Below are 18,222 nucleotides of genomic sequence, written 5' to 3'. Positions count from 1 at the left end.
TTTACAAATTGTGATGATACGAAGACATTTAGCAGCAATTGGCAGTATCTGACATTGAAGTTTACGGTTAAATTACCTCTTATTTAAATCTTTTCATAAAAAAGTTGTTTCGTTTCGTGAAAGCAGCCAAACATAGACGATCTACTTTCGATTTCAAAAACTACAAGAAAATACAATTTAATGTTTCGCCGATTTGTTTATTTCTCGAAAAATAAGAATTAAAATCATTTTTAATATCAATAGTAACTAAACAAACCAGTAAGAGCTTCTTCTTCCGATAATTTATCCGTTTACTGACTGCAAAATTCAACCCACGCAAAGTTTATAGAAATCATACGATGCGTGTCTACGTTCAATGTGGGAGAATTAAGGCTGATCGGCTATGTTACCTAACGCATCCAGACGATTCAGATTTTGTTTTTAAAAAAGCATTGTGTGCGTTTCTGTAATTTTATATACGTTTTTATACGTTTAGAAATTATTAGACATGCGTATTTGCATTATTTATATACGTAATTTACGCTAATACGCATCTTATCTGGAGCCCTGTGGAACTATTTTTTGTCTGTCGCTGGATGTTACCCAAGCTTTGTAAGCCTGCGCAATTCTTAAAATGCACATTTATGCTTAATGAGTTACATTCGAGTATTGCACAATTACAAGTCATAAATATGACAGATTAAATCGTTTATTGGTCATAGCAAAGGGAATTGACACAACTTAACTTCATTCATGCAGTGAACTGTTTGAAGTTTGAGAAATCTAATGGAACTACATCCCTTCACTGTGTTATTTGGTCCATTTAGAGAATCGTTGGATAGCAAGGACTCGTCAAAAGGCTTTCAGCCTTTAGCCGACTCAAAAATAAATATATTATAATGTTATTCATTGCTTAATGTCTGGACTATCCGATGGAAAAAAATAATTAGAAATGGGAAACCATCTTCCATACACTGAAGGCCAAAATTAAGGCCCAAAATTGTGACAGGTTATTTTTTATCTTGGAGGTACCTAGTTTACTATAAAAAACATATAAAAGTAATATTGTCCATGCTCAAATATTTTTATGTGTAGGGAATGACTCATATTTTAAGCTGAGGCACAACGACAGTGTATTGCACTGCTTTATCGTGTAACAGTTGTTTTTCACAAACGGCCGGCCAATTTTGGGTTTGTTTTAATAATATGTTATAAAGACACAACTACATTTGAAGTATTTCCTATTTCTTCTGAATTTCTTATTTACATTTTTTTTCTCACGAACAATTGTTGATGAGGTATAAGAGTCGGAGGTTTTCAATGGTTTTCTAATACGTCAGGTTACAGACAGCTTAAAATTAAGAAGGTTGCAAATATTGTCAAAATTCTTTAATATTAAAGCTACTGAAATGTGTTTTTAAATATTTATGTACCTTAGCGGTATGAAATAGCTAGCTTCGCATTACTCATCTGAATTTTTTGCCACTCTTGTCCTCACTCATCCCACTTTGCCCTCCCCGCCTCTTCCACTCTACGAACTCCCTAATTCCGCCCCACACGCACACACATGGATTGGTGAATATCGTTAAATTGGTGAATATCGTGCCCCCCGAAAAACTATGTAACAGGCCAATACATCAGATTCCATTATTTGAATAATTATGTACTATTTCGTTTCGGTAGTTTGATTAGTTTTGATATATTTACATGTATCTGCTGTTATCATCCAACGCATGACCAGTTTATTTCGCATCGAGTACATTGTAATGAACAGAAAGTCTTGAAAATCTAAGACGATTACATTAATAGCCTGTCTGTCGTTCTTCGTGATCAATATTCATTGGTCTTCTATGTAAAAATATAGCAACTGTCGCCAAACCGTTGCTGTTTTTAGTAAAACATTTCATATATATTCCTGAATGTAAGACAATGGCAGCGATTTGAATGCATCCTCTAATAATGAACAGGAGAATTATGCATAGAGCCATAGGTCTGTAATGTCCTGATGTAATATTCTAAATTTACAAGAAATATAGGAGTTATATGAATTTCTCTCTTTAACCTATATAAGGAATAAGGTTAGTAATTCGGTCGAAAATGTGCTTCCGTGGTGTAGTCGAATGAAGTCCATAGTAAATAGATCCTAATTTTCCCATTTTTTGCACAGATTCGTGTAGAACGAGTGCTTTAATCAGACTTTTTCACTGCTAGAATGCATTCTGCATGAAATGAGACGGCTATCATGTTTATACACCCCACATGGCAAGTTTTGCAGATCGAAACCGAAAGTATGGGTTTATCGTGCGGACAAGACTCTTGCAAATATGCGCCATTTTAAGGGTAGCAGACCACAACTGACTGGCATTTAACTAGGACCTATTCAACCCCCTTTTCATTTTTTCGTTAATATATGATAGAACTTTCATGAAAAATAGGTGTAGGAAAAAGTGATGTTCTATAAAGATACGTAAAGACGACCTGAAGTTGTCGTTTTTTTATATGAAACAAAGAAGGATTTAAATTACTGACCTTCAACCTATAATAGGTCTAAATCTGCTGAAATTAGAAGTAAGTTGTAAACATTGGAAATAAGGCATTGTCGCATCAATGAAATTTCAATAGAAAGTGATGAAAGCATAATCTTGATATTTCTATGTACTGAAGCTGTGTATCAGTGCCTATAAAAGCTACTCACATTTCCTAAATTTACCTTTATTTCGCATATTTGATGTTATAACAATGTATTTTACTTCGAATTCTGTTAAAAATCGACGTTTTCCTAATAAAGGGTTTAAAATAAAAGCATTCGTCTACGATTTCTGATAAGGGTTTCCCGGTTTATAAAAAAAAACGGGATTCCGTTCGGCGAGCACCTTGCAAACATCACGTGACAGTGAGAAAAAATAACTATCGACATGATAATCAATAGAGCGCAACGTAGCTGGCAAACAATAACAAAACGGCTTCCCTAGCGCACAGTAAGGACTCGAGGATAAGAAATTGGGTATTTAACGCGGAATTTTCTAATATACGGTCTTGCATGCGATGTAAATCATTGTTAGGTACTTTCAACAGCTTATAGACAAACCGTCAGAGAATGTGACACTACTATAAAGGTTATCTTAATGTTTTCTAAATGCACGTAATTCAATACTTTGCATACTTTGAGGATGGATAGGGTGTACTAATCAATTTTGTACGTATGGTATCACGGGGTAATGCCGTTAGCAACCATGATAATCAACATTCAAATCTTATGCCAGGGAATATACCACCACGTACTGTACATCATGTTAAAAGAATTTATATTGTCTTCCAGACGCATTTAGGTCTAAATGCATATCTTGGGTGTGAAAAGGGTATATTATTCTACGTTAAGTCTCCTTGCAGAACGCCGTTCGGAGCACTTTTGAACAGTCCACAGACCCGTTTTAAATTTTGCTCACTTCATTCAAAAATAACCTTGGGACAGAAGTAAAACTTACCTACATTTTTTCCACAATATGTACTCTATAAAGTAAAGGCAAAATATAGAACTTTTACCGCATGCAACTCAGTATTTTTAAAGATGTCTAACTCTGGCCCCTTCTGTTTCAGAGGTAAATTCACTTTGAACAGCAAGGAAACATTTATCAAATGAAAACTTTTCACTTTTGTAGAATAAATCAATAATAAGTCTTGAAGAAAAGTAAAAACTTACTAGAAAAAGGAATATGAGGGGGAAAAAATTGGTCCCAGTGGGGCTTGAACCTATGCCCCCTGAAAGGTTTAAGTCAAAGTAGGTTTATTGTAGGAATTGAATACTCTTCAAAAGGAGGTACACTATTACATTGGACATACCTTAAGTGTGAACTTAACAAAAATATAACTTTACTACTCTGGTTCGTTCATACAGTTTACTTAATAAATCGAAAACAGAAACATTTGGTAAAACGTGGTTTTGTTCCTTCTATACAGAATTTAGTAATGTCATTTCGCTCACTAAATAAGCTTTCAGAGCTATATTATCTTAGTAAACTTTAGGAATACACTAAAGTCACGCAAGTCATCTGTATGCAGTAACTTTGGATACCAATTTACAAACAAAACTGAATTAGCAAAGAACGTAGAGTGAATTAGGGTGAATCAGGACAGTATATTTATGTAATTATCTCTCATTATTTCGTGTCTAAAAATAGCCGCGTGTAAGTGTAATATCACTAGCAATCAGATACTTCTATGGAGACTTTTGACTTGCGCAAAAGATCTGGGGGGTTGGGTGAAGACAACAATTCATAGATCATTTCGCCTCATTGTTGCAGTTTCTATTTGTATTTAATGGGTTTGGGAACACCAAACAATTAACCTTATACACAAGAATTAAAACAAGTTTAATTCTGCATTAGCAAAACGCATCCATTCACAATAGCTGCTGATCGTTTTAGAACACCCAACGTGATCTTAACCTTTGTTAGTTTATTATTTGATGCATCATTTTATCAAAATAATTTGATGTATGAAATAATTAAAACTAAGTCCTAAACTAATTTTAAACTTGATCAGTAAATTTCTCAGATAATTAGCATTCCGCATTATAAATTTCAATTCATAATATAGTGTTAGGTGTCAATTTTAAATGTAAGAAGGTTTATGAGAAAGTGCATTCAATATGTTATTTTTTTCTTAGTAATGATCAATGAACCTTTAAGTAAATATACTTTATGACATAAGCACTTGAAACAGTCGTTTCTTAAGGCACCATATTTTGTTAATGACGTTTTTTCAATATCTGTCTATGACGTCTTAATAAGAAATGTATACCATATGGTTTCAGCAAACTTACTTGTATGTATTGGCAGAGGCAAGCATTTGTCGAAAATTGTAATAGAATTTGAACATTTTCCGTATTGTTCGTTTTCACGACACAGGTGCTAAGCATTCGAGGTTTGGATTCTCCGGTACTGCCCGTGTCTATCCGGCATTCGTCGATATGTGCCGGTCTGTCGAAATAGGTAATGAGAATACACTTCTGAAATGTGTGATTTATATTGTTCTGTCTGGTAAACGGAATGACCGCGATGGGGATTCTAATGTTATGTGCAACAAGAAAGTGCAAAATAAAATGTTAACAAATGGAAAGAAATGTAAGATAAACAATCAAGTTTTTACTTTCGTTGTTCATGCGAAATGAACAACTGGATATGATGGACTTATTTACCATGGATCGCTAGCGTAATTCATGGATTTGCCAGTCATTTCGCATGAATTCTCTTTAGTGCAGTTACATTAAAGATAACAAATATAGGATATTCATTAACTTTACTTCAAAGCACAAACTATAGCAGAAGTAGTGAAAATAGAAACATTTATGATATTAATATAACATTAAACAAGCATTCTAAGATATTGCAAATTTCAAATGAATGAAAAAAAGTAACTATTCGTGAAATGGAACCATTTTTAAAGAGACAAAATAAAATATATAATCCTGTGTTTTGTGTCGTTTGTTCTCCATCTTTTTCCTAGATATCAAGAAAATTTGATTTGAGCCGTGCCATGAGAAAACCAACATTGTGGGTTGGCGACCAGCAGGGATCCAGACCAGACTGTGCTGTTTGCTAACAGTTTCTGTAATTGTTATAGGCTCTGAAAGCGAACTGCATAGATCCTGACCAGACTGAGCGGATGCGCAGGCTGGTCTGGATCTATGCTGGTCGCAAAGCCACTATGTTGGTTTTCTCACGGCACGGCTCATTTAATTTCTATTTCAATATGTAAGAATGAAAAGTTTACTTTAAATTTCACAACCTTTGTATTTACAATCTGCGTAAAAGTTAAGTTAAATATATTTCCCTGTTGCCGATATGAAAAACTAAAAAATTAAACGTGAAATTTCTTCCCCGTACTTAAGTAAATTAAAACACATTTATGCTTTTATTACATGAAAAGGTAGGGCACTATTTTGTGCTGCAATAGGATTTCGGTTTTATAGTGGGCTGGTTCTTGCAACATGGCTTTTCTTATCGGTTGTTTTCATTCACATAAAAACTATACTTGGTCTGTTTATCATATTACATAGAGTATATTCAGCACAAAGCATTGCGGTAATGGATATTTAGACATGATCTAAATGCACGAGCAGCATTCGTCTATCGGCCGGACATTACGTAACACTGACTAGCAATTATCATCTCTTATAGATGTTTAGGTACTATTAAAACAAAATGAAATGGAAGAAACAAATTGACAAGTCTGACTACAACTTAACACACTACAGATGTTAACTGACAGCACAACAAATTGCCGGCGTTTATCGTGTGAATTACCGTAAATCATGTTTGGCACAGTATAAAAAGATAGTTAAGTGAATAATGCTGTCTTGTCAAATATTTTCTTTCTATACGAAACAACAAGATAGTGTCAAAACAATTATTTAGCGATGCTAAGTAAAAAGAGAAGATTTACTCTACTAGCATGTAGGTAATACAAGATTCAAGAATGTGCTTATTTTCCTCCGTTTTTTTTTCTTTTTTTCATTTTGGATGCATATTCTTCATCATAGATCATGGAATTTTCTAAGATATATACAAAATTATTTCGGAAATATCTGTATACGTTGTTTTCAGTGGAAGTATAAATCCTTTACCTTTTTACGGGTAATTGCCTATTTCTTAGAAAGCATCAATACTTTGTTTTCAAATATAGTTTGCGAATAAAGAAAAGCGTTGAAAATTATTTTGGCATTAGACTAGACAATAAACACACGTAATCTTCAATAACTTTAAACAGATTAAACTTCAATAACTTTAAACAGATAAAACTTCAATAACTATAAACATACCATATTTACATGTTATTAGCTTTGTATAGGGAAATATGCACGAGTTCTGCAGCGAAAATATTCGCAACGTAAGGAGCGCAATATTCTTCCGCTAAAGAACGAGTGCATATTTTCCGATGCAAAGATAATAACCTTTTTATTACATACGTATCTACACGTATAGATGTAATGTAAACATTATGAATTTATTCAATAGCCTGGATAAGATTGACAATACTGAACTAGATAAAAGAATTAATGCAGCGACAAAATAAATTACGTCACGCACCCGATATGAAATCCAGGCGTCAGTGTATGGAAAAGATATTGACGTTTCCGGTTCCATTGTAACTTAACGGGGAATAAACTTACTTACTGAATACACGATATGCACGTTTTTTTTCCCTGAACAAACATGTATGGTACCAGTGCGTGGTATATAGTAACCGTTGCCATGCAATATGATTGTTACAGTATCAAAAGCAGGGTTAAGCGAATGCTATAAATACAGTTGTAAATTTAGGTAACTTATTTCGCTCTGTGCAATAATACAGTGAAAATGCTGTAACTTTTTATATACATATTAACAACCTGAATTAAGGAATAATTTGATATTCAATTCCGAATAAATGTTAACCACTATACATAAGAACTGTAAGAGAATGAACACCATTAAATGCCTGTCTGTATTTGTGCTGCTAATTTCAGATACAAACATTATGACATTACGACATTTAATGGATATGATGTTAAGAACAGCACTAGAAACACTCGTCTGCCAGTCGTAGATAATTTGCTAATGACCAGCAATTATTATCTCTTCAAGGTGTTATTTAGAAACGGAAAGGAATCTACGTCTGTCTCAACATATTAAAGATGTTGCCGTTTCTGTTAACAGACAACTCAATACCTATATTTTGGACACAGAACAATAAAGATGCTGTTGTTCATTTTATGTATAGAGGCATTTGCTTACTGGAATTACAACAGAGAAATGTGCACAGATAATCCCTTTAGTCATTTGAAACACGAGATAGACAGGCTTTTAATCTATCGTAAAGGAAAAAAATGCCTTTTATCTTTTGATTTTGTACACACCTCTGTTTAATAGAAAACTGCTGTTCTTGTCACTTTTCGGGGATGTTTTAACATGAGAGTAAACGTGTGTTAACAGAGAGATTCTCGCGCTTACGTGCTGTTATAACACTGTATTATATATGCGCGTTTCGAAGCGTAAACGTATTACGGCCCTAAAACGGATAATTCAAATGGAAATGACGTAAACGTGAAAAAAACAATTCAGATATTCCCGCGCATTTCATGGAAATTTAATGACGTTGAGGGATAATGTATTAATTTATAAGTTTTTTTTTTCGCGTTTTATACTAGAATAGCGTTAGTGCATGTTCATTTCGTGTTATAACATCTTCAGAATCCCTCGGATTATAACACGAAAAAAACATGCGTTATCCCTACAGTCTAAACAGTAACTTTTGGGTAAAAAATAGTTGTTTAATAAAATTATCAATATAGAAAATAACGGTCAGCTGTAATCACGAAACGTATATTTTCGTATTTGGCTACATTTGATTTGAATGAAACAAAACTTGATAAAGTGATAAAATTTCTAGTTTATTGTTTAGTAAAAAGTGATATATACTTAACATTTCGTTTTATATCAAGATATTTAAAATACACCAATTAGAGGTTATGTCATTGTTCTGTCATCAATTTTATAATAAGAATCTATACAGTATTAAAATATTACTTAAGTAAAAACGGAATCAGTACGTTATTGAAGAAAACGAAAGATGAGTTTATACTTAATCTGTAAGAAAAAACGTTGTCTTTAAATGTATTACAGTACCTTGAGTAAATTTCATCCATGGTTTGAATAACTGGAAAAATTTTCGTTCTTGTATATTGTATATTTCTGTATTTGTTGTTTAGACTGTCATTACACTGTTTCTTAATGACATATATTATGTTATTTAGAAAACCAGTCAATTGTTAGTTTGATATCAAAACCAGTCAATTATTCATTTGATATCGGAACCAGTCAATTGTTCATTCGATATCGAAATAAGACTATCAAACTGTTAATTTAGGTTATACATGTGAATTCATCAGTAAAAAGACTAAATACAAAAAAAGAATGAAAAACTTGAGTGTACTAAACTGAGCATGAAATTGTTCAAATATATGAGATATCTATATTTCCACAGTTGCAATACCAGCTTCTAGATATAAGCAATGTATCATGCAGACTAGCAAAATATTTCACCTCATTAAGGCACAGGTCTAAAAAGACAGAAATACCAAAATGTTAGGATGTTATGCATGCTTATTAATAAATAGATATATTTTATAAAACAATAATACTCACTCCAAATACTCCATTCAAAATGACTGTAATGCAGGCGACATACAGACAGCACTTTAGGTCCATCTTTGATTTTTCAACGTTTAAAGTTCGACACTGATTTTATTTATATATGCACAAATTTTAACGTTTCCGACCTATACAGAATTTTGTGCAATTGTCGTAATAAAGTCCATCCAACTCACATTGTTCATTTAAATATTTCTTCTATAAAACGTTTAGCAAATAAAACTGGGTTTTGTGCTAGTATTACACTATTGTTCGGATTGCAGTCAACAAATACACTTATCAAAACGTTATTGCTGACATGCACGGGCAAATTGTGAAGTGTAGATAAAGTAAGTGCTTTTATCAATTTAAAAGGTTCTCCATATCTTTAGTGTTTATGCGAGATATTTGCCAAGCCTTTTTGAAATGTTTTATTATAATTAATATCCCTTTTTTTTCTTACAAGTTTATATACATAATGAATAACGAAGTCTGTGTGTCTGCTGTCTTGTTGGAGATACCAAATAGTTCGAATTGTCGAACACGGAACACGTAGCAGGAGAGAATAAGTGATAATCACGTATTGTTGTTTCTTATTACCAACAACAAACTCCCGATTTAACGATTTTCCGTACTAAGCAGCGGTTAGCATGAACAGCGAGTGAATGAATGAATACTTCACTGCAAAGCTGTTAGCGTTCCCTAAACCAATACTAGTTCTCCAATTGTATCGCGTGGGATATGTAACGCGCCTAATCAAATTAAGTCAATTTAAGTTGTTTATTTGGTTGAATATATTAAGGTAACCAAATACATGTTATCTAAATGAAGAATTTATATTTAGCAGCTTTTGTGGGTAATAAGAGTAGGTCTTTCACTTCTGGTAATTAACTAATGACAGATGAAATCAGTGACTTTTTGTTGATCTACTCGGGTTGATATAAATCAAGATTATAAGTTCAAAAATTGACTGCATGTTTAAGTATCTTCATAACTGCGCATTTTGACCTATAAGTTTCTTCATAACTGCGCATTTTACTCTCTAGGTCAACAATTATTTAGATAATAGTTTAAAGTAAAACAAAAGTAAACTAAAATGTTGAACCAAAAGTTAAAAGTCTACGTCTGTTTAGCTGAAACAGCCGTAGAGATCAATGCTATACAAATTATATCCATGGCTTCAACGCAGACATTTTCATATAAAATAGATATAGTAAGTATGCAGTATCGAAATTGCAAATAGATACCATAATAATAAAGAAGATTAAAAATAAATAGAAACGATGACTGTTTAAGCAAACACTCATTACACACACCAAATAATGATCTTTGATATTTTCTTTGCTTTGCTAGAGATAAAAACAGATTACCGGATTAGACCTTTATTTCGATTTATTGTTTTGCGTGATTGTGCAGCTAACGTTCTATTTTTATTTGTATTATGCAAGAAATGCGGTCATTACCGATAAAACAATTTAAAAATCAGTAGTATTTTTAAAGTACGATTGAAATAATTGGTAATTGTTTAGTCCATAATGGCTAATCATTTTGTTAAGTCTCACTTCATTTTGATAAACCGTTTTAGAGTATCTATTTTCTAAATTAGCGTTTTGCTTTAGAATGTCGTAGAAAGCTGTATCAAAACGGTTTAAATAATATTTAAAATTATACTGATTTAAGTCCAGCCAGCATCTATAGACATTTATTTGAGTAAAGTGAGATCCTATCCAGAACAAAAATACAATACTGACTTGCGTTCTCTGCTTCCAAAGGATCTTATTTGTATCCCAAAGAAGCAAGATTTCTGGATGTCCCACTGTTTTCAAAGGCAACTGCGTAGTTTTGAAGATAGAAATCACAATACAATACGGCGAAATAAACATATTGGAATAAGACATTCTAAGCCGGATGTATAGCATTATGTAAGACCATTAATGAATATGCAAGAGAAAAGCGTGCCAAGTGAAAAGTACCCATACGTATTTGTAAGTAGCTGAAGACCCGTGGCTTCGTAGTCAGATGCTGCTACCATCTGACAATTGCGTCCGTTCTTAGGTTAAATGTATGATTGCTAGAAAACAGTCTATGAAAAGATGTTTTGGAAACATATGATGCAACCAAGCAAAATAGTAGTAGACAGGCTCGGTTTGATTATTTTCAAAAATGGTAATGGAACGTGTAAAACAGATCAGGTTATTTGATTGATATCACAGATGATGTCGAATTCATCCGCTGTAGGCTGAATATAACTTAAACACATAGTAGATATTACAAATGACAATCAATTAATTGCCTTGAACTAAATAAATTAGTCATTACATTCTCAACGTTTTCAAATCCTCAACGATATTAACTTAAGCGGTGTGTTGTGACTTATCTATTGAGATTAAAAAGTAAAACCTTGCTGTGTGTGTTTCACCTGAACTGATAACAAACAATGATAAATGTTTTTCTCGTGATTATAGTGGATTTGCTGATTTACATAGAGTAAATACAGTGCACTATATCTTAAGGCCGTACATGGCAATAAAATGAACTTGCAGACTTTTTGTGCCGAAATGTAAGGTCGACACTTCCTGATTTGGTTGATAATGAAAGTACGTATCTTGTTAGAGATATTGACATATAGTACATTTAAGTCTCTCAAATCCAGAGGCCATGAATTCAGCTCCACTGGGGTCGTAACAAAACATTCACATAAGACAGCGGATTCGTGTGTGATTTAAATAATCACATATGAGCTAAACTTATTAGAATTGTTACCAAAATTATGAATCACATTTCGATGTAACGTCAATGCGTGCGTGTCAACGGATGACAACGAAACCTTTTAATTCGTCTTTGCGCGCACGCCAACACGCAATTCCGCTAACGTTTTGGAGCAGGCCACAATAGGACAATAAAATAATTAGAATGTATCCCGTTCGCATTCCTTTCAAGAGTCTGATTTATTTCCCATATGAGTAACGTAGTAATACTTTTGACAGCACTGCTGATTTTTCTCACTTTTTCAGAGAGAGATGTCTTAAATTAGAGTACCGTGTGCAGAATGTTATTTGTTCTTGAACGAAAAAAATATGAATGTTGGGTACAAATACTCAATAACTTCAAAGAACAAAATCTGAATTGATCTATAATTTACTAAGATCATGTAGATATATGAGCATCTTTTCGTATACTTAACCAATATACGGCCATGAGAAAACCAAATGTGTTGCGACATGCCAACAGCCGCGCAATCCCCCATCTGTCCATATTCCTGTCTGTAGTCCCACAGTTTCTCTAACTGATAGCTTTGAAGCACAGCATGATCTTGACCAACTGGCGAATGGCAGGCTGTCTGATCATTGCGCAAAGCCACTATGTTGGTTTTCTCGTGGCGCGGCTCATAAATGTTTTTCAAACGTTAAGCTTCAACTCATCTGTTGCATTGTTATTGATTTATCTGTTTAATACACATGATTGTATATTTTATCTCATCTATACATTAGTGTAGCTTAATTACTGAATTTTGTTGGGGCTATTTCTAAATGGCACCATATATCACAAAGAATCAATTTAACTCCTTTGATGTAGCTAATCCACCTGTAAGCGAACAAAGGTACATTATACCGTTTCCGTTATCTTGAAGCGTTAAAGGTATGAAACAACTAAATAGGTAATCAAGCAGCACTTCCGGGCTTTTCATATAATGGCGGGAAGAAAAATACTCTCAACTTTCCCAGTTATTTTAGTAGCATTTTCTAGAAATGTAAAACAGACCTTATTACGCATGTCTTCATAGTCGCATTGGAAAATGTTCTAAATTTTAAAGTGTTGACCTATAAGACAAACATTCTCTCTAAAAAGATACATGAACCAACTTTTCTTGGCGTTTTTAGTGGTTTGTAGGTCATTTATGATTTTTTTTTTAAATGGGACTGGCTTTGTGTGACAGCTCTTAGAAGATAAACCTTGTTTTTTTTATAGATTGAACATATAAATTTAAAATTACTGCTGTGGTACCATTCATCTATAAATTTCTGTTCTCTGTTGATAAAAGTTAATTATTGAATTTCTACAATAAAGTATCAATTTAACTCCTTTGAAGTATTTAAACTATCTGTTTGATAACAAGCGTTTATTATACCGCTTCCGTTATCTGTATTGATTCAACAAGATTCAACAAGAAGGTAACATTTAAATTTAGCCAGGTGTTACATTTGTTAATGCAATGATATTTCGAGCGTAGTTTTCAAGACATTAAACATCAAGAAGTTTCAGTAGTTGCATTTAGTTATAATACATATTTTTCTCATTTTTAGTATTCATAGAAATGTTAAATAATTGAATTAAAAAAAAAATAATTAAATCCATTCAAGACACATTTATGTTGCTTCTGTCTATATTAACAGCATATTTAAACAGATTTATATCCTTTGTCCGACAGGTCGTTTTGGACCTTGCCTTACGGTAAAGATGCCATTTTAGCTCACCAGAGCCAAAGGCTCAGGGTGAGCTATTCTGATCACTCACCGTCCGGCGTCAGTCGTCCGTCGTCCGGTGTCGGTCGTCCGTCGTCATTAAACTTTTACTTTAAACGACATCTCCTCATAAACCGCTAGGCAATTTCATCAATACTTTACAGGAATGTTCCTTGGGTGAAGCTCTACAAAAATTGTTCAAAGAATTGAATTACATGCAGAACTCTGTGAAGCATTGCCTAGTGGACCTCTACCAAGTTTGTTCAAATCATGACCCCGGGGTCAGAATTGACCCCGCCCCAGGGGTCACTTGATTTTACGTAGGAAAATCTTAAAATAATCTTCTTCTCAAAAACCAGAAGCCCTAGAGCTTAGATATTTGACATGTAGTATTGCCAAGTGGACCTCTACTAAAGTTGTTCAAATCATGATCCCGGTGTCAAAATTGACCCCGCCCCAGGGGTCACTTGATTTTACATATATTTCTATAGAAAAATCTTCAAAAAATTATAAAAAAAATAAACCAGAAGGCCTAGAGCTTAGATATTTGACATGTAGCATTGCCTAGTGGACCTCTACAAAATTTGTTCAAATCATGACCCCCGGGGTCAAAATTGACCCCGCCCCAGGGGTCACTTGATTTTACATAGGAAAATCTTCAAAAATTTTCTTAAAATTAACCAGAAGGCCTAGAGCTTAGATATTTGACATGTAGCATTGCCAGTAGACCTCTACAAACTTTGTTCAAATCATGACCCCCGGGGTAAAATTGGCCCCAGCCCAGGGGTTATTTGATTGTATATTGGAAAATCTTCAAAACAAATTCTAAAAATCTTCAGTTTGACATTTGAAACATGTAGCTCATATTACTCTGGTGAGCGATCCAGGTTCATCATGACCCTCTTGTTTCTAGTTCTTGTAGGTGTCTGCGTTTATCTTTCTCTACCGAAAAAACTGATCAAAACATAGTAATGTAAACTTTGTCGCTTTATTCAAAGGCCATAAAGTACTATTTTCGATAGACGTGTCGTTTTGACAAATGTTGACAATGTCATATTGTATCGCCTTACATTTTTCATATTTAATTTAATTATGAAGTAATTCTGATAGAATTCTATATTTGTGTTAAGTTTTGTATCATAGACTTTAAGATAATAGCATGAACGTCTTAATATTAGGAGGTCACGTTTTTCCTAACATACTCACTGTAAACAATGTTACATGTTCTTATTTGTTTTAATTATTTGCTCATACCTGATTATGAAAAATCAAGGTCGATCTTTATATGTTCATTTTCTTACAGTTGTTTCCTACTGGTCAAATTATCAAATAAAAGATACAAAAAATAGCAAAACTGATATTTAGTGTTGCCATTTGAATAAGATAGCCATGTGACAAATTTCATTTAAAACAAAAGGTATGCTTGCAAACTTCTTTTATTTTCTCGGTCATATCCGCTTTCCACAAACTTGTACACATCCGCATCTGTATCCTGAATCATTCTCTTATCATGCACGATTCCGAATAAACAAGATTTATAATAGTTTATAAATGTTATTACATGTTTAGCCACTTTGATGTATATCTCTTGCTTACTTTTACTAGATATTTCATTTTTGTTTCCAAAATACTGTCAAACTAGATACCTGAACTTAATTAATAGTGAATAAAGTCAGAGAAAATGACTCCTTAGAATTCTTCACAAATATTTTATCAAGTTTGGGTTGTGGTCTATTTCAAACTAGAGTGAGGAGCATCTTCCTTATTTTTAACTATCATCCACGCACAAAAGCGTAACTAATGCGCACATTTTCCCTTGCTGAGGTGGCTTCTAAAGTCATCAGAACAAAAAATATCATATCATGATCCTGTCTGTGATTTTTCCGCCATACTGTTACAATTTTGACGTCGTCGTCTGACGTCATTTCCTTCATGACAATTATTTTGGCTTAATGTTGGTAATAAATAAAAGTTAATAAAGAAACTGTCAAAAGGCAATTTCCATCCTTTAATTCTTTGTCTTGAAGGTCTATGTAATATGCAATCAGCAAATATACGGAAATTGGACTGTATTTTATGTCAGTAAACCATGGTCACGTGACTCATATTCGTGATTGAGTAGATATATATCAGTAAATTGTAAATTTCACTGCGGTGCAGACACAACCTAAGAACTGCGTAGGTTCCTCTCTGGTTTGAAATTTGCATTTGCTAGGCGGGAAATGGCATTCATTTTTATATGAATACATTCTTGTGGAGCACGGATGGATGTAAATGCGTAAAATAACTATCATTCTACCATTAGTACAAACTAAAGTAAAACGCACATCAAGTAAAATTGACGTTTTAATACATGTGTCTTTCTATGAAGCTTATATTTTCAGACTTAATGTATTAAAATATTATTGTACACTGTATGGTACGCATCCGACCCGTAGACAACCCATGTCTAGGAGTACGGATCGAACTCCTTTTTAGAATAGTGTCGGTTATTTAAATAATTAATTTTATTGCAAATGAAAGATCAACTAAGATTTCATCAATATTCACTGAAAGCTTGGATCTTAATCGTTCACACATATCAGTGTTCACTTGATTTTTTACATTTTCTTTCGAAACGTACACCAAATAAATATTCCTTTTCGATGCCGATTAGTTTATTGTAAAATAGATCGTTGATAAAAGATCAACAAACGCATCTAATCCTTAAATGAATTATATTTGAAATTCAGTTTATAACACAAATAACTTGATAAAAACAAATACTGCGATATGAAACGGCACATGCATCATTTATGTTGTTATTGTACGGTGCCCCTAAAGTGACATGTTACGCACTTTTTTTCCACTTAGGTAATGTGAGACTGATTTCGTTTAAACGAAATAGTTATTTCGTTAAAACGAAATCATTTCGTTTAAACGAATTAGTTATTTCGTTTAAACGAAATAAAAAAAGTCTCACATTACCTAAGTGGAAAAAAAGTGCGTAACATGTCACTTTAGGGGCACCGTATTATTGAACCGGGGCAAAACATTTTGTTTTATAATTAATTTACCGAAACTAGTGGTAAAATCTTTCCTTGTATCTCGCAGCGATCACCGAATGTGCGGAAAATTTAATACCTGGATCTTTCAGTCTAAACTGATGTCATGAATAATAACAAAAAGGCTTTGCCACATCATAATTTAACATTATTTTGTGCCAGTTCGATTGTGCGTGATTATTTGGTGTTCCTCACTTACTTACGTTTCGAAAGAAAATGGAAACAGTCGAGTGAACGCCGATATCTGTGAACAATTTAGATTGAAGTTTAATCTCATTTGCTATTTCATTGCAAACATTCAAGATGTAAAGGAGTTGTGAACTGTATCCCATTACAATAATAATATGTACTATATTATTTCTATCCAACTGAATAACAATTAAAATTCAGCATATTTTTACATCAAGACTTCTTGCCGAATATTTCTAATCGAAGCTGTTTTCGAAATAACATATCAGGAAATATTTACTGCGAGTAAAATAAACTGAACTGAGCATATTAACCCACAATATCTGGAAAATGAGGTCCGTACTCCTAGACAATCGCTAACGGAGCTGTCTAGAATTTTAGCCACTTCTCAAATTAAAAGTCTTGGCGCTCAGCATTAAGGGGATAGTGCTAGGACTGGTCAGCCCGGTGTCAGTATAATGTGACTGGGTGGGGTATCATGCTACGTGTCTACGGCGTGATATTCCAGTGAGGCAGCACTATAAAGTTGGGCATTGTGCTCACTGCTACAAGTAGACACCGTCGTTTATATGACTGAAAAATTGTTGAAAACGACGTTAAACCCGAACCCACACACACACACAAATTAAAAGTGATTGACCATCTATGCAATATTTTGCCTATTACATATTAGATAATTTTACACATATAGTATTTTGCGTACACGATGGTATAAGAGGGTTCCGTGTATTGATGTTTATTATATACCTATATAAATTCTGTAAAAAATCGGCTATTTCACAATTAAATATGAACAGACAGACGAAAAGTCCGTATTGTACCTTTTAAATTCCGTATTGTACCTTCCGTATTGCATGCTGCCGGACTAGTTTCATTAATATGCATGACCTGACACAGTTCTATAAATAGCGCACATAAAATCTCCACTTAGTTCCATTTAAAATCGATAAACATTGAAGATTTCGTCAAAATACAAAACAACAAACAAAAAGGCAAAGTTATATAATAAAAGGGTCATTATAACAGTAGCTAGATCTGGGACGCCTCGTGAGATCCGATCTGGCAAAATCCACTCGAGCCGAATACAACATCCCAGATCGAGCTATTGTTATAATAACCCTATTATATTACGCACACTTTTAAGTCCGTAATCAGCAGGATTTTCTTAACTACAGCCTTTCTGACAAGAAAAATTAAAATTGTTTATTGCAGTTCATTACTAAAAATTAAACGATAGTTCTGTACTTAACTTTTATACTTTACAATAGAATTAAATGGCCAACAAGTGACATGCCATGACATTAAGGAACTTCATTGTACTTAGTTATAAAGTTAGTGTAGGTTCGAAACCTCACTTGGTTTGTTAATTCTTTCTTT

General features: G+C 33.4%; 1 protein-coding gene across 1 annotated transcript in view; it reads right to left on the bottom strand.

The window, feature by feature from the left end:
• LOC123531568 (parathyroid hormone 2 receptor-like) overlaps positions 1-10,048 on the bottom strand; it is a 227,006-nt gene extending 216,958 nt beyond the window's left edge. The window contains exon 1 of the mRNA XM_053518018.1: positions 9,165-10,048. Within this exon, the coding sequence (XP_053373993.1) occupies positions 9,165-9,227 (63 nt within the window). The 5' untranslated portion in view covers positions 9,228-10,048. The remainder of the gene's footprint in view (positions 1-9,164) is intronic.
• Between the last annotated feature and the right edge of the window lie 8,174 nt (positions 10,049-18,222).

The sequence above is a fragment of the Mercenaria mercenaria genome, chromosome 11 (genome assembly GCF_021730395.1).
Source record: "Mercenaria mercenaria strain notata chromosome 11, MADL_Memer_1, whole genome shotgun sequence".
NCBI lineage: Eukaryota > Metazoa > Mollusca > Bivalvia > Venerida > Veneridae > Mercenaria > Mercenaria mercenaria.
Note: the sequence above shows the minus strand (reverse complement) of the source record. Positions and strands in the feature narration are given on the sequence as shown.